The sequence below is a fragment of the Sceloporus undulatus genome, chromosome 2, assembly GCF_019175285.1.
Source record: "Sceloporus undulatus isolate JIND9_A2432 ecotype Alabama chromosome 2, SceUnd_v1.1, whole genome shotgun sequence".
Lineage (NCBI taxonomy): Eukaryota > Metazoa > Chordata > Lepidosauria > Squamata > Phrynosomatidae > Sceloporus > Sceloporus undulatus.
This window is the reverse complement of record NC_056523.1, coordinates 34396938-34424166: the sequence shown is the minus strand read 5'-3', so window position 1 is coordinate 34424166 and position 27229 is coordinate 34396938. Positions and strand designations below refer to the sequence as shown.

The 27229-nt window shown below is 41.0% G+C and overlaps 1 protein-coding gene across 2 annotated transcripts in view; it reads left to right on the top strand.

The window, feature by feature from the left end:
- TAFA4 (TAFA chemokine like family member 4) overlaps positions 1 to 27229 on the top strand; it is a 167429-nt gene that overhangs the window by 116761 nt on the left and 23439 nt on the right. For both annotated transcript variants that reach the window (XM_042453298.1, XM_042453300.1), the window contains exon 4: positions 24090 to 24245. In XM_042453298.1, coding sequence (XP_042309232.1) covers positions 24090 to 24245 — 156 coding nt within the window. The remainder of the gene's footprint in view (positions 1 to 24089; positions 24246 to 27229) is intronic.

Below are 27229 nucleotides of genomic sequence, written 5' to 3'. Positions count from 1 at the left end.
TATTATTATTATTATTATTATTATTATTATTATTATTATTATTATTATTAGCCTAGTTACATTGTAATAAGTTCTATTTTTGTACTGAGTGGAATGGATCATCTCTTCTTCACTCTCTTTTCTGCCGTACAAATTCAGGTACTAAAATACAGTGGGCTCTTGGTATCTGGTGGGATTTGCTTCCCCTCACCCCGGTGGATACCAGAATCGGTGGATGCTCAAGTCACATCATATTCAACAGGGTAGTAAAATTGTGTCCCTTATATAAAATGGCAAAATTAAGATTTGCTTTTTGGAATTAAAACAAAATGTTTTCAAGCTGTAGATGTGGATGAATAGAGAGGGCCAACTGCATTGGTGTGTGATATAAAAATTTCTCGCTCAAGCTGCTCATCATGGGTCCACTGTTAAGCAGAGGGCATGACATACTTTTTCCTTCTTTTGGGTGAACATTTTTCTGTTACCATGGCTGGTAAAACACAGTGATTTTTCTGGACTCTGTTCAAATAGAGCTGTTTCCAGGAGCTTGCATATTTATGATAACCTCAGGCCATCAGCTGATCTGCCATCGATCTCAGAACACACAAACAAACAAAAAAGCATAGTGAATGGAACCTTTCTTATTGTAAAAGTACTACTTATTTCCTACACCATTTCTTATGAGTTCTTTTTCTAAACCAGACAAAAGCACTTTGTGATCCTCTCTCACCCAAATCCAAGCTTGTGGGTGAGAAACATTATTAAATATATTTGTGTTTACATCTCAGGTCTCAAAACTGCAGGAATATGTCAGAAATTCTTTCCTTACTCTATACAATATTAATGTGCTGATAAACAGTGTGCAAATAAAGAGGTTTTAAGGCAATTTGTACATGCCTGATGTAAAACATGGACATGCTCAATGGAAAATTACACCAAAACACTTGACAATGCTATTACTTCCATCAGGATTAAACTGGCTGTTATTTCTCTATTGAAGCATGGGTTCTTGAAAATGAAGGTGACTTTTGTTTTACATTATGACTTATAAAATGCTACACACCCTATAAGACCTCTGCTTATGGCATACCGGCCCTAAATATTTCCAGTAGAAATATTTAGCTTTTACAAGGTTTAAATATCCAACACTCTTTCTCTTCTTTTGCTAGCCCTTATTCATTGATGTTTGTCCTTCTTTCTCTCCATACTGTTATATGCTTACTCATTTTCTCTGTTTGCTTAGGTCCCCTTGCCTTACCTGGCAACAGGAGTCTCAGGGTGCATCTACACTGAAGAAAAAAAATGCAGCTTGACATGAAGCTTCATCCTATGGTATCTTGGGATCTATAGTTTTACAAACTCTATAGCCTTCTTTGCCCAAAGAGGCAGGGGGTTGGTTTGGATAGCTCCTGTGGTCTCTTTCAACTCTATGATTCTATAATTCTTTCAGTGTTGGTGCCCCACCAAACTACAAATCCCAGGATTCTGTAGGATGGCACCATGGCAATTAAAATGGTGTCAAATTGCATTATTTCTACAGTGTAGATGCACCCTCAGCCTTTAAAAACCCAATGGACCCAACAGGTGCCATATTTTACAATATGTAGAATTGTGAGGCTTATGACAATGGAACCTTATGCTGATCATGCACAATGACAATGTTGGATCAAGTCTGTGTCCACTGTGTCTGGAGCCAGTACAGCAACCTAGTAAACCTGGCTACTTTTTCATTAAACATCAGAAATGGCCACCACTGCAACATGAATTCCGATATAGACTCATGAGAAACTGCTCTTTTTATGATTCTTGCAGCACTTTGTGATTCTGATGATTTTATATAACTCTTGATTCATGACTTCAGAGTGGGATCCAGTGGAATGTAAAATGCCAGTTATGTTTTTAAAGCCATAATTCAGGAGCAGCAGTAAAGAAAAGTTCATTTCCTGTAGGCTTGCATTCACACACATGGGTTTGTAGGGGGAAAATTGTTAGTATTCAGAGTTTCAGAAGCTATGTAGCCAACACACTGTAATTAGACTTTTAATTTATTTTTAAAAAAACGCTCTTTTGCTCTTTAGCCTTTATGGACTATTATTCCATCGCTAACCAACAGATTTTTAAACGTGAACAATGGGAACAATCACTCTCATCTGTTTCATCTGAATAAGCCCAAGACAACTGTAAAAGCAATATAAGGCCTGTTACAAAAATGAGTTCAACCCATGAAAGTAATTAAACAGCATTTTCAAGGCCGAGGTCTTTCCGAAGGATTAATGACTAGCTGAAAAGCAGTTGATGGCCTCCAGCCCAGGACATTAGCCAGGCTGATTGCTTGAAACATCTCTCAACAGTCCAGTCATCTTAGATTTTAATGCATGCCTCTCATATTAAAATGTCATTTCTTGTTTCCGGACCAAGGAGATTGCTCTCATTCAGCCACCTCGGCTGCTGCTTTTGCAATTCGATAAGAGGCATTTGCAGATTATCACATGACTCTTGATGAATGAGGAGGGGAATCTGTTGCTCAAGCCTCTTGAGAAATCAAGAATAACTATTGAGCTCCCCTGCACTCATATTCACTACCATTCATCTTGATTTAGGGTGACTTTAACACACTTTTTTTTTGGTCTGCTCCTCATGGAAGCACAAGTAGATGCTTCTAATGTAAGCAAGCAGTGAGCAAGCAAACACAATCACACACAAAAACAAACAGATTTTGGGGAGAATTAGGGCTTGTGTGTTTTGTTGTTGTTGTTAACTATGGTCAAGTCACCTTTGATTTGCAGCGACCCAATGAATGACAGACCTCCAAGTCATCCTATCATCAATAGCTCACTCAGATCTTGCAGACTCAGGGCCATAGCTTCCATCATTGAGTCTCTCAATCTGGAGTGTGGTCTTCCATTTTTCCTCCTCTTTCTACAGTTACAGCACTACAAAAGCAAGAGTGTGCTGGAGAAAAGAGAGCATGGCATATATTTTTGCCAGCTTGTGCCTGCTGTGCTTGGCTGCTTCATGGAGTGTACTGGACAGTTCTCTCTTTCTTGTCTCTTTTTCTGCCTGTTATCTACATCCCTTCCCTCCTCTTGCTTACCTCTCCTTTTCTTTCTCCTCTCCACAATTCTTGGCTTCTCCTTTCTTTCCTCCTTTTCTGCCTTTCAGATTCTTTCTAACAACTCCTCCTTATAACTCATTTGCACTCATTTTTCTCCTGCTTCCTTAGTTCCATTCTCTCCTGTTTTTCCCCATCACCCCAACTCCATTCTCCTGGCTACATTTGTCTTCTTCCTCCATCTATATCCTCTCTTTGGGTGCTGCCAGACTGTGGAATTAATAACACTGTTTTCACTGCTGTGGCGCCTTGGATTTGATTTGTAAACTGGTGTATAAGCCAGTGAGAACAACCCCTTCTATGGAGTCCTGGGATTTGCACTTTGTTGTTGAACCAGAGCTCTCTGAAAGAGAAGGCAAAATATCTCAGAAAACTACACATCTTAGAATTTCATAGCATTGAGCCATGGCAGTTAAAGCTGTGTCAAACAGCATTAATCCTGAAATGTGGATTCCTCCCCCTGCTCTCTTATATTTTTTTCTCCTTCAGTTCTGTTTATCCTGTCTACACTCATCATCCCCTTTCTCCCTGTCTTTCCAACTCTTTCTCCTTTGCCCTTCCTCCAAAGAAAACCTTAAAACTGTGAGTGGGATATGCTGGATTCTCAGCATTTTAAAGTTGAGTTAAACTCAACAGACACACATAGATGGGCCATCATTGTCATCATCTTCACCCTCATCTTCCTCTACCTAAAATATGATGATTCTATGCAGTTTTATTATTATTCTGATCATTGTTATGGGATAGATTGGATGATGAAGGATTTATTCTGACTGTAAAAAGAGAGAGAGAGAAAGAGAGAGAGAGATACCGACTGACCGACTGTTTGGCACAGTGAGGGATTCTGTTTAATTAATTTGCTTGATAAAATCTTTGATTGGATTAAAAATCCCATGGTTGAAATCAGTGCTTGCAAACATGTTAGAAATGAAACTGGGAGAAGGCTTATCTCTCTGTAAGAAGATATTGCCATTTGGGTAAGAGCTAAGCTTCAGCTGTGTGAGCCAACTTCCCTAACATGGTGGTCATGTGCAAAAGAGTCCAAGGCTCTTGTACCCATGATTGGTCCAATGTATTTTGCTGTCTGGGGTAAAAGATAAAAGGACAACCTTCTCCTCTTCCAGTCCACATGCAGATGCCAGTCCAAATAATAACTGAATCTCACTTCAGTGCTGACTAAAGGACAATATATATATTCCAGTGCATGTGAAGACAGCAGGTTTGCAAGGGGACACAGTGCAGGCGGCATAGCTTCCATAATTCTGCTGCCCACCCAATCTCTGATGCCCCTAATCAAGCCCAAAGATCTGCCACCCCATTTTGCCACATGCTAAGGTGAGGCTCACAGTTGTGAAGACCAAAGCTTAAGAATACTCAAGGGGAATACTAGTGTTGATCTGACTATTGGATAGAACTGGGTTTTATAACCTTGGGAGCTTAGGTGACCAACACAGCAACTCCTAGAAAACATGAACAGATTCAAGCTGACAGGTTTAAGGAAAAGAATGTTCACTTTTCTATGAGATATAAGGATGGAGGAACCATACCTGTGTCAGATGTTTAGAAACTATAGATACATCTTGCTTATTCATGATTTAATCCTGTTCCACGATCATTGAGTGAGATGTAGACACCTTGTCTAAGATATTTTGATGGCTGATTTATGGTGCTAAGGAACAGAGATCCTATTATATATTGTGTGGAGGCACCCAGCTAACCTTGCCTAGGTCTATGATGACTGGAGGGACCCACAAATGAGCAACCACCCTTCCCCGTCATATTATTCAGATGATATTTTAAGGGCATTTTGGCAATCAGTGGAAAAAAGCTGCTTTTTGCTGATTTCATCATGTTGAGAGGAAGCATTATTGTCATAATAGATGTCAGAAGAACTAAGCTTTGTAAGTACTGAATAGGTGAAGGAAAGATGATATTTTAATTGATTTAGCACACTTATACCCCACCTTTTTTCTATTTTTGAACATAAGATGACATACTTCAAGTTCCTAGGTGGCCTCCTATCTAGATTCTGACTGGACCCAATGCTATTTAGGTTTTAACAAGGTTGCTGCTTCATGTGTCCTCAGACTAAGGTACTGATTTTTCATTGGGTAGGCTGATGCATTCATTTCATTAGTTTATACCTTGTCTTTCTCCCACTATGGAACCCAAGGCAGCTCAGAATATAGGTATGAAAAAATAGAGCTAAAACCAATCATAATAGTAAAAAACAAACTCTAAATAATGATTAGTTTAATAATCATTATTTGTTGATTAATAATGGGACCCAAAGCAACTCACAATGAGTTCAAAAAATTAAAATAATGTATAATACAAAAGTTGGGGAAAAAACCAACTGAACAAATAATCATATTAAAAACATATCTACATGGATAAAAATACAGCTTGCCCCCATTACAAGGCCTTTTCCTTAGATGTCAGCTGGTAAACAAAAGCTATTACAATGACTGAAGAGTTGGGTTGAGTGAGAGGGACTGGGAGAAAAGGGTAGGTACAGCAGGAATTTAATAAAAAACATGTTGAAAATGAAGACTGATAGGAAGAAAGGAGCTCTGGGAATAGAGAGACTCAACTTTGGATTATGAGTCACTAGGTGTAATGCAAGAGGATTTAGTCAGGAAATTTTCATGGTTTTAAAGGATAGATATGTGGCAAAGAGACATGGGCTTAAAGGCGGATGGTGTGAAAGCACTGGTTGTAATCAGTGCAAAGAAAGTAAAAGGTATGGAGATTATCGTTTATTTTGTTACATTTTATGCTTCTGTGTTTAGCCCTGAATTTTAGAATTAGAGTAGTGTCGGGTACAAAACCAAATAAACATACAAAAGCTGTAGAAACAAAGAAGGATTGCACAAAGCAAAGGGCTTATGATCAGTGTACGCACAAAGGAGCTTGTTAAACATTCTACCATCTTCTGAGGAAAAGCAGTTGGTCCCAAGAAATTAGGAAAACGTCACCATAATACTCATTTAAAAAAATAATAATCAGGAAGCTACCTTTCCTCAGTGTTTAGTAATGTTTCAGATGAATCAAATCAAATCAAAATATTTAAAATAGTATCATGAAACATTGCAGTAACAGATGTCACTCATACAAGACACATATCTTAGAGCTAAGGGAATTCTTGGCATCGCAACAAAGGAAACACCTAGTTATGTATTAAGCTCTAGCAGAATTAAATTGGTAGAGAGTTCCTTATTCTTATTCTTCCTTTGCTTTGGGTCACTTCCCACTCACTTTCTTTTTTGGACACAGCAAGTTTCCACCGTGCTAGCTTCAGAGCACCCACTTCTGTCAAAGTTGCTTTGATTTATCGACCACTCCGATTCAACGTTGCACTCTTTTTCATGGTGAAGCCTTCGACTCATATCTGATCTAAGGTCACCTACACTACTTATTTTCAGGGGACTTTAATCTCCATACAGATGTGACCTCTGAGGCCCACCAGAGAATTTAGTGTAGTCTGCTCCTGCCTTGTCAGCATTTCCCCTTGCTGGTACATACAGAAGGTCATGATTTTCATTTAGTTAACTTCTTGGGTCTCTCATTACCAGGACTTGAGGTCACACACCTTGATTTCAAATACACTTCTGGTTGATATTGCTTCCTTAGGATTCCACGCCGATAAATTGCTTGTAAGATCTACATTGTTTCCTCAACATGTCACTTTTAGGATGAAGTGTGGAAAAGTGGGACTGGTATTTGTTTTCTGTTTATAATGCAAGCCTTCTCTCTCTCTCTCTCTCTCTCTCTCTATATATATATATATATATATACACACACACACACACACGCACGCACACACACACAATACAACCCCCTCTTTGCCATAGTAATCTTTTTTAAAGATTTGCTCTTTTTTCTTTATAAATATGATTTCAGAAAAACTTTTCTTCTCTTTTTGAAATAAATTTTATATCATCATCATCAATCACCAATCATCATCATCATCATAATCGATTTATTTATATCCCATCTCAGTTTGAAAGGGTGTCATCGTGGATGGAGCAAGCTTGTTTTCTGCTGCTCCAGAGATTAGGACATTGAGCAAAGGATTCAAGCTATAGGAAAAGAGATTCCACCTAAACATTAGGAAGAACTTTCTGATGGTAAGACCTGTTGAACTCTGCCTTCGAATATGGTGGAGTCTCATTCTTTGAATGCTTTAAAACAGAGGCTGGAAGGTCATTTGTTAGGAGTGCTTTGATTGTGCCTTCCTGCATGGCAGGAAGTTGGACTGGCTGCCTCCCAACTCTATGATTCTGAGTCTGGCTCTCCATCCAGTTCTTCTTCCTCACAGCCTGCAATCCTATTCCCATCTGCCTGGCCATGCCTAAAAATGGGATTTCCTTCTGAGGAGCCAGGAACGGATTCAGAAACCCTGCTGCCCACTAAGAAGAGCAGCTCAACAAAGCTCAATAGACTTTGTTGTTCTTCATTATTAATAACTCTGATATTGCTACATTTGTCCTGGCTTTCGTCTGTAAAATGTTGGAAGTTATAGGAGAGCACTAGAGCAATCTGGATGAGAATTTTAAATGCTGTTTCCTAAATTGCAAATCCTGGGATTCCATAGGAATGACAGTTAAAGTGGAATCATAGCTCTATAACTGAATAAACTGAAGGAGCCCCTGGTGTGTTCCAAGCTCTCTGTTTCTCTTTGAGACATCCATCTGACCTGGCCTTGTTCAGAGGTGGGGAAAGTGTGGCCCTTCAGATACAACTCCCCTTGGCCCTTGCTAGCAGATCCACTGAGGGGGTTGCAGTCCTGCAGCATTTGGAAAGCCACATGTTCCCTATCCTTGGACAAGGGGTACATGTACACTGTAGATACCACGGCTAAGTGCCATGGGTAACGGCTGTGGCTTTATCCTGCAGAATCCTGGAAAGTGTAGTTTTGTGAGGCACTGGCACTCTTTTGCTGAGAATGCTAAAGACTTTGTAAAACTGCAAATCCCAGGATTCCATAGTATCGAGCTACCACACTTAAAATGGTGTCAAACTGTATTAATTTCTACAGTGTAGCTGCACCCTAGATGTTTACCTGAGAAAACTGAGCTTTGTTTGAAGCAATGTGCCTGCCAGTTTGGGGACCAAAAATTAAAACTGATGCCAAGAAAGGAAGATTTTTTTCCCCTGGCCGGTAGATTCCATGTCAGTGAGGCAATGAATCAACTCTGCAAACTTTCAAGATTGGGAATGGGGTTCAGCCCTTTGAATTTTCAGCTCTTTAAAGTTTGGACTTAAACCCAGAGTGGCTTCACTGCCCCACTGACAAAGCAGCCACAACTTCCCTGACTGCATTGTTTCCAACATGCACAGAAAGCAGCTGCAGTCAGAAACAGCAAACAAGGGAAGAAGGCAATAGTGGATGGCACAGAGTATTGCTATCATCCCTTTCCGCCTCTTAAATTGGATTGTGGTGACCTAAAATCTAGGAGTCCAAGTAGACTACAAGTTGAACATGAGTGAACAGTGTGATGCGTCAGCTAAAAAGGCCAATGCAATTTTAGGCTGCATCAATAAAAGTATAGTGTCTAGATCAAGAGAAGTAATAGTGCCACTGTATTCTGCTTTGGTCAGGCCCCACCTAGAATATTGTGTCCAGTTCTGGGCGCCACAATTCAGAAAGGACATTGAGAAACTGGAGCGTATCCAGAGGAGGGCGACTAAAATGGTGAAAGGTCTGGAAACCTTGCCCTATGAGGAACGACTGAGGGAGCTGGGTATGTTTAGCCTGGAGAAAAGAAGGTTAAGAGGTGATATGATAGCGCTATTTAAATATTTGAAGGGATGTCATATTGAGGAGGGAACAAGCTTGTTTTCTTCTGCTCCAGAGAACAGAACCCGGAACAATGGAAAAGAGATTCCACCTCAACATTAGGAGGAACTTCCTGACAGTAAGGGCTGTTCGACAGTGGAATGCACTCCCTCGGAGGGTGATAGAGTCTCCTTCTTTGGAGGTCTTTAAACAGAGGCTGGATGGCCATCTGTCAGGGATGCTTTGATTTGGATTTCCTGCATGGCAGGGGGTTGGACTGGATGGCCCTAGTGGTCTCTTCCAACTCTATGATTCTATGATTCTATGATTAAAAGGTAAGAGTTGAATTCCTGTGGAGACTGGATGGGAGATGGAGGTGGGTGGGTGGGATAAGTGGTTCATTTGTAGAGCTGGAGCAGCTTTTAAAAAATATTTCTGCCTGATGCGAAGAGTAGGCTGGTGTGTGCATGTGTGGTGCGTTACAGTCCCTTTCATTGCATTTTAAAGGGGTTTTCAAAGTTGGTGACGTGTTCATGAGTTTATGGTCCTCCCCTTTGGCATGGCTCCTAGCAGCAAGACATGTAGTGACATGACTCACCACAGCATAATAACCCCAGAAAGCCAATGAGCTAGAAGTGTTGGCAGTTGTGCGACATGCATTTGAAGTGCCACTGTGAAGCAGTCCTTTAGAGGTTAATCATGAGCATGCTGCATCCCTGCTATTTTTAATAAGTGGCATGCATGGGACTTCATGCTTTAAAGTATGAATTATTTTTTACTGAACTTCTCCTCATTTGTCTCTCTGCAGTTCCTTCCGTAATGGCTTCCCCTGATATCTTAGGAAATTCACTCCCTCTCATCTTCTCTCTTTAAACACATTCTTCCTACCTGCTCTGGGGCTGCTCTGGCTCACTGTGTTGTGGCACACTGATTACAAGATACTTGAAGGTTAGCTATTCACAGGTTGGCCTCTCCTTCTGCAGTAAGATGTGTCGTTCAGAGGATGAGAAGATGGAGATTTTTGTTACTCGGGAAACGAATGGGTGTCAACTGGCAAAGAAAAGGAAAAACACCAGCCTCCTTTTCTCTTCTTTCTTTTCTGAGATGGCTCTGAATTGGAGCACCTGAATGGAGACAGGAGCTGAGATTAAAATGTACCCTGTAGCTAACTGGATGACTTTTGCATTTCAACATTTTGTAGTATTGTTGCCTTAAAATGGTTTTTGTGGTTCTCTAGTCCAATCCTCTGCTCAGTGTACGATGTGCAATGCAAGATGAAGCTCCAGCATCCCTGGCAGATAACATCCAGTTTCTGCTTAAATACCCATCTCCTGAGGTAGCCAGTTTATAAGCATTCCTCCATATTCCATATGTCATTTGGGAAATTTAACTGTGGATGCAAGGAAGATATCTGAAGGCTGCGCCAGTGATGCAAACTGCAGAAGGAGCTCTGCTTCGGAGCTCCTTCGTGAGCCGCAGAAAGGTCGCTCTAAGCGCCCTCGCATGGCTCAAAGACATCACGTCTGCGCCACCCCGTTTGGAGGCAGCGCGTTCATGACGTCGTAATGGCGGCCCCCGTGTGGAACGGGCGCCGACATTTTGTACGTCCTGAGGACATATTAGGGTTAGGTGCGTGCATAAGGCATGCACTTTGCCTAACCCTAGTACGTCCCTAAGACGTACTTAATGCCCGTTTGTAACGGGCCGAGGTGTTCTAATTCTGGGCTTGCTCAGTGCAGTCGCCCCTCCAAGTTCATGGACCTGAAAATCTGCGGAAGGACGACTGCCATTAATGGCAATGGGGCTTGAATATGCACGAGTTTCGGAACTCGAGGGGGGAGCTCACGGGTTCCAAAGGCCAACTGTATTCCGTATCAAATGAAATGTTAATTTGAAGGATTCCAGATCCCATCACCCTCGGCCAGCAAGCATGATGGGACCTGTCGTCTAACAGATGCACTATCCTAGTGAAATAAAAAATTTATTGATGTATTTGAAATGTATTTTATTCTGGTGTATTTCTTTAACTGGTTGTAATCCTGTCCGATCCACTCGGGAGAGTGGGAAAATATAAATAAACATAATTATATTAGTATTATATTATATTATTAATTATATATTATTATTATTATATTTGCGGTAAGGTGTGTGTGTGTGGGGGGGGGTGTGTGGGCAATTTAGAGTCAAGAGGGAAGAAGGCTTTATATCTTTCCTCTTTAGTGTGGGGGAATCCAGGCTGGGGGAAGTTGACTTATTATCTGCAATGCCTTGAAATTAACAATGCAGATTGTAGGGGCATGTTGCTCTGAGTAGTTGAGACTGAACAAATGTGAATTAGAGGTCAACAAATATGGTGGTCTTGGTCATCAAATGTTAGTTTCTAGTAGCCAAGAACATGTATACACAGGGACACTTTTATTAGCACTTGTCCCATGAAAACAGGCGCCTTAGGTTTTCCTTGTCAAATTTTACAGCCCTCATAATCTATTGCTTCCTGTGTGTGTGAAGGGAAACTCCCCAACTGTTTCTACACAGTACGATACCAGATGGAAAACTCAGATGAAGTGTCAATTCCTTCCTATACCCTTGTAGTGACTCTGATGTATAGCTTTGATGCAGAAGCATGGAGAGCCTGAATGAGAGAAGTCTAGATAAAGCTCTAGTGACTGTCTTTGTGTATTTGGGAGGATTTCTTTCTTCCAAACTTTTCATTTCTCACATTTAAGTTGCACTTCATCTTTTCCTTCTCCCCATAGGTGTGCATGCATCTCAAAACTATATTTGGTAAACTGTCAGATTCCATACTACAGGGATGGACTAAATGCTGCATTGGGGCTGTAGGTGCTGACCTTTAGGCTGATTTAGCCACTCTTGCTCATCAATACCCTCAGGAATGACCTTTTTTAAAGCCCTCAGCAATTTCAGTCTACTTTTTAAATAAATAAATTGAAGGGGTTTCTTACATTGTTTAACATCAGAAAACACCTGTCTTTCAAACTGGGCTTCCAGACATTTCTATTTTTGGGCTGTTTCACTCTACATTTTGAGTACTCTGTGCCATCCCAAAGGGTCCCAGTGGGAGGAATGTGGTCCCTCCACCTACTTTAGTTGCCCATCTCTGCCATACTGCACCAACTAGCCAGCCATTGAAACCCTGCTTTTGTTTTGTGGGGAAGATTTTGGGGATAGTTCTCTATTTCTTTCTTTCTCAATCCCCCTGCCCATCTTTAAATCCCCATTATTCCTCAGAGACAGTTGTTTTGAAATGTCTTTGACTTATGTGAGATCGTAGCTGTCATCCTCCAACATTCAGCTCTGTGGTGAAACACAATCTTCGTATTGCTGTTATTTATCTGCACTTTAGCTTTCAGTGTGACTTGTTTCGATTTCATACAATACCTGTTGTAAATTTATCCAGTGCTCAGTGATCAAAGTACATATCTCTGTTCATAGCAAAATGCACGCTTAGGTAGGCATGATGCTGGCAGGAGGCAGGGTGGGGAGAACTGTTGTCCAAACAATGAATCATTCAAATGGTACATATCTCATCAGCAGCCTTAAGCTTCCCAGTGACCTCTGGAACCAATCAAGAGTGATGCCTTCATTCAAAGCCTCACTGAAGAGTGAACAGGCATATCTGAGGGAATGTTTTTCTTTCACCGCAGAAAATTAAAAATGAGATTATTGGAACTATCAATAAACTAAGAGATTTTATCTTAAACATTCTGCAAGCCACTTCAGTCATGAAAAGCAGTCATTTATTTCTACCCTGTCCTAGCCATGTTTGCACAAAACAATCAGCCCAAATTCTGGAGGATCCTGGCTTACTGCTCATAAGTAAACATGATAGTGGATGCCTGCTTGGTTCTTTCTGCCACCCAGAGCCATTTCAATAACCGGGGACTTAATCAGGGAGAAATGCATTGTTATATGCCCAAACCCAATGTCTTGATTGTTCCAAAGAAGTCATGAATCATAAACCAAAGTTCAGACACTGGCTTCAGATTCTGGTGAGGAACTAACAAACCAAGTATCCTGGTTTGAATGTAACACTAATCTTTTTTCTTCCAATGAGTTTCTGTTTACTAAAGCTGCTCTCTCTACTAGGAGGAAACAAGCAGAAACTATCAGACACCATGGACTAGCATGCATGTTTGTGAATCAAAATACAGGGTTTTTCAGAACTCAAGTTTTATTTGTGTGGAGTAGCTAATGATAGAAACCTCACTGAGGGCAGGACCTCAGAATTATACTGCCTTGGTGAAGGAAAATTTTCTCATTATGTAATGTTAGTTCCTCATGTGTTACCCTGCTTTGTGAACATATCACTGTCATGAATTCTTCCAAATGAAGATGCTCCAGTCATCTCTTAAACCAAAGTTGACTGCACTGAATTCTCACAGCCTATCAGTCTAGGTAGGATCTTGCAAAAAGTCTCTTTATCAATCCATAGATAGTAAATTGGGGTACAGACAAATCAAGAATATAGCCTATTGGAAACAAACAGAATCCTAAAATTGGTGAGAAGCTGTGGACCCCAAGTGTAAAGAACCTGTTGTCTCCAGATGTTGTTGAACTTCTGATGGTCAGGATGGTGGATCCAACACAGTCTGGAGGGACAAAGGTGTTGTTCTTAACTGGTTTTGAGTTGGCCCTATTCATGGTGATCCTGTGAATGAGACACCTCCAAGACCCACTATCCTCCACTGCTCTGCTTTGTTCCTGCAGAGTCAGGCCTGTGACCTCCCTGATTGAGCTTAGACATCTTGTGTGTGGTTTTCCTTTCATTCTACTACCTTCTACCTGTATGCACTCTGGACCCCAGCTGCTCTTATCCAGTCGCTTTTAAAAAATGGGAGCTTGCCATTTTTGAAAGGCCACTGGATAAGTGTGGCTGGGGTCCAGGCTGCATACGGGTTGCACTCGCCCAACCAAGCTGTATGCGATAACACCTGGTTTTGACTTTTAAATCCCGTGTCTGTCCCAGCAGGTTTTCCAGGTGTGACAATCTCCTCATTTGCTGGCCAAATGCAAATTTTCTCTGCTCTTCCTACTAGCAGGGTATTACAGTCCAAAAACTAGAAAAATATCTCCCCCTTCCCTATGATATCTGGAGAATATTTACGACTATTAGTTCCACTCATGAGAGATCTTAGTTCTTCTCAGACTTCGAATCATGGCTGACATTTTTTCTTTCAGATTCAGTCCCCACTTTGATCCTAGGTGACTTTAATATCCATGTTGATGATTCCAATAACCCTACAACGTCTCGCTTCAACTCTCTCCTAGCTTCTTTTGGCCTTCAACCACATTCCAACTCTTCAACTCATTCTCTCGGTCACTGTCTTGACCTAGTTCTTGCTGCAAACTGCGCCATTTCTGACTACCTGGCACTTGACTTTCCACTATCTGATCATCATTTAATCTTATTTGCTCTTACTTATACTCCTCCTCCTTGTCATACTGTTCAACGCCATTTTTGTGATCTTCAATCTGTTGATTCTAACCATCTTGGTCAGACCCTCTCTCTTCCCTGGTGGAGCCCTGGTGGCGCAGTGGTTAAATGCCTGTACTGCAGCCATTCACTCAAAATCACAAGGTTGCGAGTTCAAGACCAGCAAAAGGGCCCAAGCTCGACTCAGGCTTGCATCCTTCCGAGGTCGCTAAAATGAGTACCCAGACTGTTGGGGGCAAATTAGCTTACTTGCTAATTAGCTTACTTGCTGTTCACCGCTATGATCTTTGGAATAGCGGTATATAAATAAAACAAATTATTATTAATTAATTATTCCCTAAATCTTGGGGATTCTGCTGACTCAGCAATGTCTTTATTTAACTCCACTCTTTCCTCGACTCTTGACAGTTTTGCCCCTGTCTCTGTACGCACTTCTTCCTCTAAGACTAGGCCTCAGCCCTGGCTTACCCCCATCATTAAGTTTCTCCGGTCCTGCTCTAGAGCGGCCGAACGTCTTTGGAGAAAGTCCAAACAGCGACCTGATTTTATCCATTTCAAATTTATTCTTTCTTCCTTCTCACGTTCCCTCTCTTTGGCAAAGCAGAATTATTACAAATCATTTATCTCCGCCAATGAGAGGCACCCGCAGCGTTTGTTCTCCACCTTCAACACTTTGCTTAAACCTCCCTCTCCTCCTGTCTCTTCATCATTCTCTCCCAATGACTTCGCTAATTACTTCATCTCAAAGATTACCACCATTCGCTCTGAGATAGTCCCTCCCGATTCTTGTTCTCCTCATAATCTTCTTTCGCCCTCGCCTAAAAATTTTTCTGTTTCCTCCTGCTTCTTTGGATGAACTCTCTACACTTCTGAACTCTTGCAAACCTGCAACCTGTTCTCTTGATCCAATTCCTACTTGTCTTCTAATCTCTATAGCTCCCTCCTTTCTGCCCTCGCTTCTCCATATCTTCAATCTCTCTCTCTCTCTCTCTCCAGGCTCCTTCCCTTCAGATTTCAAACATGCTCTCATTTCCCCAATTCTGAAAAAAACTTCTCTTGACCCCTCTTCTTTGTCTAGCTATCATCCAATTTCTCTTCTTCCCTTTCTTTCTAAGGTTTTGGAACGGGTTGTTTATTCTCGCTGTCTTGAGTTTCTTGAAGCCAACTCCATTCTCGATCCCTTTCAGTCTGGTTTCCACCCACGGCATTCTACAGAAACAGCTCTCACTAAGATCTCAAATGACCTTTTACAGTCCAAGGCTAATGGCCTTTACTCTGTTCTCATCCTTCTTGATCTGTCTGCAGCCTTTGACACCATTGATCACTGTCTTCTAGTTGATAACTTTCTGACCTTGGGTTCTCAGACTCTGTTCTCAACTGGTTTAGATCTTATTTGTCTGGCAGATCTTTTGCAGTGGTTGCAGGCAGTCAGACTTCATCTCCTGTTCCCTTATCTGTTGGAGTTCCCCAAGGCTCTGTTCTGGGTCCCCTTCTGTTTTCTCTCTACACACTGTCCTTAGGAAAACTCATTAGCTCTTTTGGCTTTTCCTACCATCTGTATGCCGATGACACCCAGTTGTATCTTTCCACCCCTGACCTTTCTCCAAGGCTTGAACAGCAAGTTTCATCATGTCTCACAGCTGTCTCGCAGTGGATGCGCCATCGGCATTTAAAGCTCAACATGTCCAAGACGGAACTTCTTGTCTTTGCTCCTACGTCCACCCTTCAACACTCCTTTTCTGTCTCTGTGGACAACATTTCTATTCAACCAGTCCAGCAAGCCCGCAGACTTGGTTTTATCTTTGATTCTTCTCTGTCGTGTATCCCTCAGATCCAGACCACAGCCAAGGCTTGTAGATTCTTTTTATACAATATTGCCAAAATCCGACCAATATCTCTCCGCCTCTACTGCCAAGATCCTGGTCTATGCCCTAGTGGTCTCATAACTTGATTACTGTAACATCCTTCTGGCTGGGCTTCCTCTTTCTCACCTCCGTCCTTTAATCTCTGTCCAGCATTCAGCTGCACGCATTATCACATCTGCCCACCGCTCTGACCACATCTCTCCTGTGTTGGCATCCCTTCACTGGCTCCCCCTCCCTTTCCTCATTCAGTACAAGCTCCTGCTGTCGACGTTTAAAGCCCCCCATGGGCTGCCCCCCCTTACTTATCAGACCTTATTTCTCCTCACCTTCCCACTAGGGCCCTCCGTTCTGGTAGTCAAGGTCTGCTGTCCCAGTCCAGGATTTCCTCTGCCCCATCTCAGATTCGCCCCCTTTCACTCACTGCCCCTCACTCCTGGAACCTTCTTCCCCCACAAGCAAAAGCCATCACTTCTTTAACCAGCTTCAAAACGGAGTTGAAGACCATCCTGTTCAGGGCAGCGTTCCCAGGCATTGCATAATTGTCACTTGCTATATGATGTTCTTTTGTTGCCTGTTTTATTGAATTATTTCCTGTATTGCTATATATTTTATATGTATTATCCTACTAGAGAGGCAGGCTAGCTCCAACAGGCCTCTCTGGTAGAAGATTAGCCATCCATTAAGAAGCCAAGCCCTCCCTCCAGTCCCTCTCCCTTGGTCCAGACCTCGGAGGTAGAGAAGAACCTCATCCCCTTCCCCACCACCACTCCCTTCTCCTTTTGTATCATATCTTTTTAGATTGTAAGCCTGAGGGCAGGGAACCGTCTAATTATAAAGATTGTATGTACAGCGCTGTGTAAATTTACAGCGCTTTATAAATAAAGGTGAATAATAATAATAATAATAATAATACCAATAATCTGATTAGCAAAATATTTTATGAGCAAACCTAACAAAGCTTAATTTTATCATTGTCTCTAACAATACCTTTTTTATTTTTTTACTGAAAACATTAATTCTGCAAAATTTTAGTCTTCTATTTATTAATGTTTGAGAACACCTACCTGAAGATTTTAGGGATTGATCTTTTGGAATATGGAATGATAGAGTGATGTTCTTGGCTTATTTATTTCTCAGTTTACAATGCATGTATTGCCCAATGGAGGATTTTTTTTATTGCTATTACCAAGATATTAGGCACTTCCACAAAAATACACAGCCTACCAATAAACATAATACAGTGGCTGTGAGAGACACTTTTATGCTGCGATCAACATTTTCCCAACTTCCTTTAAAATGCATTATGCATCTCACAGCTGTAGCGTATTTTGTTTAAAAGTGCAGTGTGGGCAAGGAGGGTGGTATAAAATCTTATATTTCCTATACATTATTCAGTGTGAAAATGGAAAACTATATTTTTCTTGCATATTCTTCAGTCTACCCATCTAGGTCTGCACTGCATGCCAATTAGCAGAAAACGCATGTTATCCCAACATGTGTAAAATAGTGTGGGAATGAGAACGATAATATATGTCTGTGGTTCCTTTTGAGATACAAGAACATAGGAAGACCCATGCTGAATGAGACCACAAGGGCTATCTAACTCAGTATTCCATTCACACAACAGCTAAACAGTTGCCTATTGAGAACCTACAAGCATGACATGAATATAATAATACCATTCTGCTTGTATCCCCCTGTAAGTGATATAGAGTTATGCTGCCTCTGGCACTAGGTGAGTACTTATCCAGAGTTAGTGGTAACTACTGATAACTTTATTCTCCATGAATTTCTCCAGTCCCTCTTTGACGCCATCCAGCTTGGTGGTCAACGTTGAATCTTATGGTAGTGAATTCAACAGTTTAACTTGGCTTTGTGTAAAGAAAAGATGCTGCTTGTATTTTGATGCTATATTAAGTCAGAAATTTTGATACCATAAACCACAGTGTCAATGAAAATTGTAGTGCCAGGACTCTCCCCTTGGTGCAAGGGCAGGGGTAGGTCTAAATTCAGGATGAAGGCTTTCAATATTCTTAGCTTAATCTGGCACTCATTTGAAGACAGAAGCTCATCATATGATCACTCTTACCTTAGTTCAACTCTTTTGATAGTAAGGTTCATGCAACCCAATTTTCAGAACCGTAGAAAATAGTGGATGTTTTGAAGTCTCTTTCTCTCTGTGTTAATATATGGCAGCCTATTACTTTGTTATGCATCCCTTTGACATGAAATACCTACCCTGCATTTTTGTCTATAATTTTATTTTCTGTGTAAGAAATTTTTGTGTAGCTTTGATGGCTCTGTTTTACTATTTTCCAAATCACACTTCTGCTTAACTAACTCAATTATTAAAAGAAATTGCTATCACATTGGATTGTTAATTTACCCAATGCTTTGCAAACACTGATAAGCCGTAACAAGTGTCTTGAAGACCTTGCAATCTAAAGAAAAGAAAGGGAAAAATTGAGAGAGATTTAGAATGAAAAGATGAGCAAGTAACTGACAACACTTTAGAAGTGAGAGAAGTGTAGGGCTTCTATGAGAAAGTGATTAGGGAGAAGCTGCTATATGCAGCTTCTGAATTTGCCCTAGACTTTAGTCTGACCTGAGGAAATCATCTCAGCTGAACCCTGTCCCTAAACAAGCAAACAGCCACTGCTGTTGTTTTGTAACAGTTATCTGGTTGTATATGTCCTTACAAGTGTTAATTATTATCTTATTGGACTGCCTCTGGATTGTCGTTGTGTACATCTTGATCCTCATATCCATGGGATTGGTACCCACAGTTCCACTTACCTGCATCTGAAAAAATAAGGTCTCTCAAGGCACTTAGAAGTCTTCCAGCATGCCTCTGTAGTCAGCTCCTAGTGGATGTTGACCATATAGTTGCACTGCATGATCTCCAGAAGCCTAGGGAGAATACCTCTCTAGATATCTGGAGATCTTCCAGTATGACTCTGTGGTCAAAGTCTGCTGGAAATATAGGGCTCATGCTTATCTATGATTTTCACTATCCCCAGTAAGTCTGGGAATGTATCCCCTATGGATATGGGAGTCAGTCATACTACATTACATACTGGTTGACTGACACTTCGTTGAAACAATTTATAGTTGCCATTTGTTTATTTGCTATTTGTAATATGTAGATAGTTGTTATTTGCTTGCATATGGCGTTATAAGCTGTGATACTTTGTCATATATATAAGCTTCTCTTGGTTTGTGTCCCACGTTTCTTATAAAATTATTCACAGTCTGTTTGTAACTGGGCAAGTTTCTTGAAGAGGTTGATGGATTTCCACTCCATTAGGCTAAATTTGGTGCTTTCCATAGTGGTAGAATTCAAAGATATAGCAATGTTAGTCTGTAGAACCAGTATGTAGAGAGATCTTGTAGCACCTTTGAGACTAACTGAAATAAAGAAGTTGGCAGCATGAGCTTTTGTAGACTGAAATCTACTTTCTCAGATGCCTTCATAGACGTTAATCTATGAAAGCTCATGCTGCCAATTTCTTTCTTTCAGTTAGTCAGTCTCAGAGGTGCTACAAGATCTGCCTACATACTGATTCTACAGACTAACATGGCTATACTGTATCTTTGAAAACTATTCACCGTCCTATTAAAACTTTTAAAAACATCTGCGTTGAGAATTTTCCCACTGTTTTTCTTCTGGTGTTTTTCAAAAACATGCTCACCACAGTGGGTAAATCCTTTTAATTTTAGACTATAACACAGAGCAGATCCACTGTTCCATTAACATGAGCTGCCACTCACTGCTTATCAAACAGTGGGCTTGAAGAGGGGAGAGCAAAAAGCAGTAGCTCCAGAACACATGAGTAACATTGAAGATTATCGCACCGGGGTTAAAACGTTCCCCGGTGTGTTCTAACGGGGGCAAGCACGGAGCGTGACGGGAACCCGATGGGGCCCGGAAGGCTAGTTTACTGCACAACAGAATGGCGCCGCCACCGCCGCGCATTCCCACCAGGTTCCCATTGGATTCCAGGGGACGCCATTTCTGGGGATGGTTTCAAAGTGTCCCCAGAAATGGCGTCCCCTGGAGCCCGATGGGAACCCAATGGGAACGCTTGGCGGCGGCATTGGTGTTCTGCTGTGCAGTAAACTAGCGTTCTGGGCCCCATCGGGTTCCCATCATGCTCTGTGCTCGCCCCTGTTAGAACGCACTGGGGAACGTTTTAACCCCAGTGCGATAATCTTCTTAGTCTCATTCATTATGAGAAGAGGTGGTGAAAAGGACCACATCATGAGGAAAAGTGGCACCTGACAAATTTCTCTCTTCCTGCATTCTGTTAAAGACCTAAGAAAAACTATATTAAAAAAAGAAAACCATTAAAAATTAGTGGCGTTGTTATAAGTGGACAGGCAACTTCAAGGCACATATTTGTTGTTGTCAGAGCTTCAGAAAAAAAGTTCAAAGCATTTGAATTTTATTTCACCAGAATTGGGAAAACAGTATTGAATCTTTCAACAACAACAAAAAAAGGGGGGAATTATATACATACTGAGTTAGAATATGATCTTTTTTTTTTGCCTTTACCTTCTTTTGTTTTATTTTATCCTATTTTTAAATCTCTTATTTAAGCTTTTTAGAAATGATTGTCAGTTAATAACGTAGAGATTTAATATCTCTGCTACAAATAATGGGGTAATTTTCACAAGGCTTGGAAATTTTTTGAACTCGTATGCCTTCAAGTTGCTCCTGACCCGAAGGCTGGGCTTTCTTGACAAGACTTGTTCAGAAGGGGTTTGTTTGTCTCTGAGGCTAGGAGAATGTGACTTGCCCAAATCCATCCAGTGGGTTTCCATGTTCAAATGGGGATTTGAGTCCTGGTCTCCAGAATTGTAGTCTATGTACCAGGTGCTTTGACCAGTTTTTCCAAACTCTGCAGCCTCAGTTCCAATTGGGAGATCACTTACTTGCAATTACAGGATTCCACTCCCACCCCATATCAGATGTTGTCCTCCCCACAGGTATGTGCATTTTTAGTAAAGCTTGGCTTTATGCATGGGTAGAAATATGGAGAGAGGAAATGGCAGCTGTCTCTCAGTAAGCTTTCTTGGATATTATGTCTTGGTGTCCTCTATAAATATTCATTTCAACACTTCCAGTATCTGATTTTCTGGAGGAGTGTGGGAAACTGGAGAAATCACCCATTATGAATGTTCTCTCTCTTTATCACTTTAAGTCTTAGGGAATGTCTGTTCTTGTCTTTGGGTATCATCTTTGGTTTTGTGTGCAGTTGGAAATATGATCAGCATCAAATCAGTAAAATATAAATCATTTTATCATAACCGGAGAAACCACCTTGCATAAATGAATAAAGTTGTTAGAAAACGAATGCTGCAGCTTTGCATAAAGTAAATACTAGGTGTGTCAGAATGTACCTGATGTGTCCTTGGCCTTCAGTGATGCCTTTTCTGAGTTGACGCTGAAAGCCACAAGGGAGCACATGCCACAACACTATTACGGGTGACCTCTAGGTGGAAAGTGAAGTTCTCCAATGACCTCCCTCCCTCCCTTGCTATGCAGATAACAATAGACTGTGGCTTGAACCGTTTCTTCTTTATTCACTTATATTCCAACATTATTGGGACCCAAGGTGGCTTGTTTTTATTGTTGTGTGTGTTCAAGTTTTCTGCAAGTTACTGTGACCATAAGGCAAAGCTATCATGGGGTTTTCTTGGCAAGATTTGTTCATGGGGGTTTGCCTGTGCCTTCCTCAGAGGCTGAGAGAGTGTAAATGGTTCAAGGCCACTCAATGGGTTCTCATGGCTCAGCAGGGGTTTGAATCCTGGTCTCCATAGCCACAGTCTACTACACACATTGACTCTAGGGTGACTTACCAAGGCTCAAGCAAATGTATTTAAAAACTAATTACAAAAACAGTGCTAAAACATATAAAAATATTATTAAAATACAATTAAACTGTACTAGAATTAAAACTGAAAGGCAGTGTGGTGTAGCGGTTTGAGTGTTGGGCTATGACTCTGGAGACCAGGATTCAATTTACAGCTCTGCTATGAAACCCACTGGGCAAGTTATATGCTTTCAGCCTCTGGGGAAAGTAATGGCAAACCTCCTCTGAACACATCTTGCCAAGAAACCCCCCTGATAGGTTCGCCTTAGGATTGCCATAGGTCAGAAACCGCTTGAAGGTACACAACACAAACAGACAAAATTAAAACTCTTGAAAACATACCCACTAAGTAACAATAGAAAAGCAACAACAGTAGAACTGACCATAAGCAGCACACCATTAAAAGCCCACATAGTCAATTCCTAGGAAGCCCTGTTGGAGCAGATGTTTTTTCACTTGCTGATGCAATGACAAGAGGGAGCCAACCTTAGTTGCTGCCATCAGTTTGCAGCATATCCAGACTTCCCCTGTCAAAATATTGAAAAGAAAGGAAGACAACCCTTCTGCTTCTACCCAGTAAGCTTATTAGAAGGGGCTTATAGAGAAAGAAATATAATGTCTGCTTGCTCCATCATCAGTAGGTCTGGCCATCTCTTCCTTGTGGTTGGAAGAATGGCCAGAATGATGGCCAGAATGATGTGGGACCATATCTCACCTAGAGTCCTCTCAAATGTGGCAGCAGAACTGAACACATATTTGGGGAGGTTTTTCAGCAAGCAAGCAGTAAACCCTATTACATTTCACCCAAGTTATAAACTTATTCTGTTTGAAGAACATTACCAATATCTATTGCAGATGTATTCTTCTTTAATGGCTATATTTTCTACGAACAGCAGAGCATTTTGTAAAGAAAGTAATACACTGTAAATGGAAAACTGCCACTTTATTACTTTCCTTGTTGTTCATGCAGCATGATATTCACCAGTCAATTATAAACTGCAGTATATAGTACATACACAGTCATTTCTAGTCTACTTCTTTGTATGTCTTCTCAGAAGAAAGTTTCACTTTTTTAGTGGAGTTTACCTCCACTTAAGTGTGTATAGTGTTGTTATGTGCCTTCAAGTAAACTCTAGCTTATGTGAATTCTATTGTAGAGTTTTCTTGGCAAGAATTATTCATAAGTGAATTGCCATTACCTTTCTCTTACTATAGTACCTGGCATTCTCTGGTGGTCTCCCATCCAAGTATTCACCAGGATTTGGTATTTAAGGTATTTAGATAGCCCCCAGGGTATTTAGGATTTATATAATCCTACTTAGTTATACAACAAAATAAGTCTCACTGGGTTTAGTTGGGCTTAATACCAGGGTATAAGACCAAAACCTTAAATGTTTAACTCTTCTTACACTTACAGAGTAGATAATAACCTTGCTGGGGTTCTTTAAGTTTTATAAATCAGCCTATTAGATACCCTTAATATTTTGTTATCCAGAACAGAATACAAAAAGCAAAATAAGTGGCAACTAGTGGTTCCATGTCTGTGGGTGAATCTGCTCTTTTTCAAAGGTTGCCAAACTAGGACTTTTGGTGGTGGGTATAATGTCATATAATGGTTTGAGTGTTGGACTACAACTCTGGGGACCAGGGTTCAATTTCCATCTTGGCAATGAAACCCACTGAGTGACCTTGGGCAAGTCACATGTTCTCAGCCTTGGGGGAAGGCCATGGCAAGCCTCCTCTGAACAAATCTTGCCAAGAAAGTCCTATGATATGGTGGCTTAGGGTCGCCATAAGTCGGAAACAACTTGAAGCCACATAACACCCAATTGAAAACATACATGTAGCTTCTGGGAATGACTTTGCTGATTGCAAAGAAGAGATTCAAGAGTGTTGAGACTGGGGTAGCTCTGACAGGATTACCTGTAATTGTACTGGGGGTGTCTCATGGAGGGAATCGGGTCCACCTGCCCTTTGTAACCATAGTTGACCCAAAAGTGTGTGCCTTCACCATTAACAGGCCACCACCAAGTGAAGCAAGGAACATGCGAAGTGGTTGCGGTGCACCGGTGTTGCAACAAGAACAGGATTGAAGAACGGTCACAAACAGTCAAGTGTTCTTGCTTCCCAGGGCAGGTTGCTGGCACAACGAGATCCCAGCCCTCCTGCGTTGAAGGTAAGCAGCTTCAGCTTCATTTGTCATGCTGGCTTAATAATTATAGAAATCTCCTTCTCTCCCTGATGGCTTGAATTCCTGCTGTCTGAAAAAGAATAATCCTCCCCCTTGTTAATTTCGGACACATTTCTCTTTGTTAATGATAATGAGTGTGTGCCTAAATCATGGTGTAATTAATCTCCTTAATTTATGTACTAGTCAACTCAATGTCTGTGCCAAGAAGATTCCTTAGTATTTCTTTTCTTCTTTGTGCCAGAAAGTCTATTTTAAAGCTGTCCTCAAACCATAAAAAGGAAGAGATTAAGCTGGGACTTCTTGTCAAAAACCAGAGATAGCTAGGCCTTCTCTACTTGGTGGCACTTGGCACTGAGTTTCCTGTTCCTTAAAAGCAAATAATATTGATGTGATCTGTGCTGTAGTGGTGAGTCAGTGTGATGTAGTGGTTCCAGTGTTGAACTGGAGACCAGGATTCCAATCCCAATTTAGTTGTGGAAACAAATCCCAATTTAGCTGTGGAAACCTTGACAAATGACACTCTCTCAACCATAGAAGACAGCAATGGCAAACCTCCACTGAATAAATCTTGCCAAGAAAACCCCATGGTAGGGTCACCATAGGTCAAGGATGACTCGAAAGCACATAACAACAATGCTATAGTGACCAAATGAGTCCTTGAACAGATCAGGCCTGTTCTCTTCCTGGAAGCCAAGATGATCAAATTGATGTTGCCATATTTTGACCACATCATGAGGAGGCATGTCTCATTAGGAAAGAAAATAATGCTAGGAAAGGTAGAAGGTAGTAGAAATAAAGGAAAACAACACACCATATGGCTAAACGCAATCAGGGAGGTTACAGGGCTGACTCTGTAGGAACAAAGCAGAGCACTGGGATAGTGGGTCTTGGAGATATTTGATCTACAGCAGGGGTAGGCAATCTTTTTGAGCCGGGGGCTGGATTGCTGTCCCTCAGACAACTGGGGGGCCGAAGCCAAAAAATAAATAATGAAATTTTTTTAAAAAAATTAAATAAACAAATAAACTGGGACAAATGTAGGACAAAATTTTCAAATGGAAGACACGCAAAAAAATTGCTGCTTTTTAAAAAAATGTTAAGACAAATGCATGTTTCTGAGGCTTCTATAGACAATTGCCCCACCATGCCCCTCACACGAGAGGGCAAAGGCCCCGGCGGCAATAGGCGGCAGGACCGGGCTGGGGCCGGTCCCAAGGCCTCGCCGGGCCGCATCCGGCCCACGGGCTGCAGGTTGCCTACCCCTGATCTACAGCATCACCATGAATCAGGGCTACTTAAAAGCGGTTAAGAACAACAGACCTTTGTCCCGCCAGCTTGTGTTGGAGTGCAGTATGTACAGCATGTTGGAGTACAGATGTCTTATCCACAGGGTCACCAAGAGTCTGGGTCAACTTGAGGACAAATGACAACAGTATTGTGGGCAGCCTCAATTGGGACAATGGTATTAATAATGGTGCTAAACCCTATGAAATCCATGAGGTCACCATAAGTTGACAAGTGACTTCAGGGCACATACATATCCAGTGTGATTTGACTAGGGAAGGCCATTTCACAAATTGGTCATTACAGGTAGAAAGCTGTGCTATGTGCATCTGAGGGGCTCAGAATCCCCAAAGCAGATCTTAATGGTCAGAGAAACCCTTCTGTACAAGTATTGTTTTTTTTAAAAAAACCTCTGTGATAGGTTCTTCTTAGGGTCGTGCTAAGTCAGAAAGGCACACAACAACATTGTTGTGAAATATGTTATTTCTTTGACAATCCTGTCAGTGCTCTAGTAACAAGGGACAAAAATTTAGATGGCTTTTAAAAATGGCAATAGAAGCTTCCGATCACCTTCTTGTGGTTGTGCATGAGAGAAGTCAATGCGTAAGACCAAGGGTCATTTTCTTAGCACTTTGCTTTAGCATTCCTTTTTTTTAAATTTTTTTAAAAAAGGTATTTCTTACTCAGTATTGTTGGAGGGGGAAATGCAGCACATAGCTTATTCCAGGGTCCCAATGTGATTTCTTTATTTAAAATGCTGATGTTACAAGACAGCTTTACAGTAAGCCTCAAAAAGACTTACGTGAATCTCAACAAGACAAATATAATGTAAAATGGACGGACAGACAGACAGACAGACAGACAGAATGACACAAACAACCAAAGCATCTGGTCAGCTACTGAAGGCAAATCAGAAAACAGGAATAATTTGAATTGCTTGGATACAAAAAATTATTATTATTTATGCTGCTATTAATGCTGCTACTACTGACTATACATAATTCTGGTTGTGATTGCTGGTAATAAGTACAGCAGTGCTTCATAATTCTGGTACAATAACTCTTATTAGAACTTCTGCAGCATACATGATCCTTTTGAGGAAATGGCTCAGTATTTCACTTTTTTCCCCCATTTCTCCCAGCAACTACACAGTGACATATTCCCAGTGGTTTTATGTTAGAAAATGGCACCTCTAAATCTTAATTAGTGTTTCTGTCAACAGCAATGGGGGAAAAAAATCTGAAGGCAAAATGTAGTGAGATTTACATTTAAATAGAAGCAAAGTAGTACAATATTTTAATAGTTTGCTGCTAATTAATATTGACATAGAAATCATGTTTCCTAATCCACATGGAAGATACTTATCTTCTATTTTCATTGCTTTCCACACAAAATCATGACCTTTAAAAGTGAAATAACAAAGAGCCTCAGGTTTTACCCTGATGTTTTAATCTATGAATTAACCCATAAATAAATGAGATGTTGAGAGTCAGCATGGCATAGTGGTTAGAGTGTTGGACTACGGCTGATCGATTCTCAGATCAGCCATGAAAGTCAACAACAAAATGAAATTTTACAATGCCATCATCCCTCTCCACACACATTTAAATTTCTTTACTTTCGCATGTTATTTATTAACATTATGAATGTACAAATGAATTGGGTAGAGAAATTGAGGCCAGTTT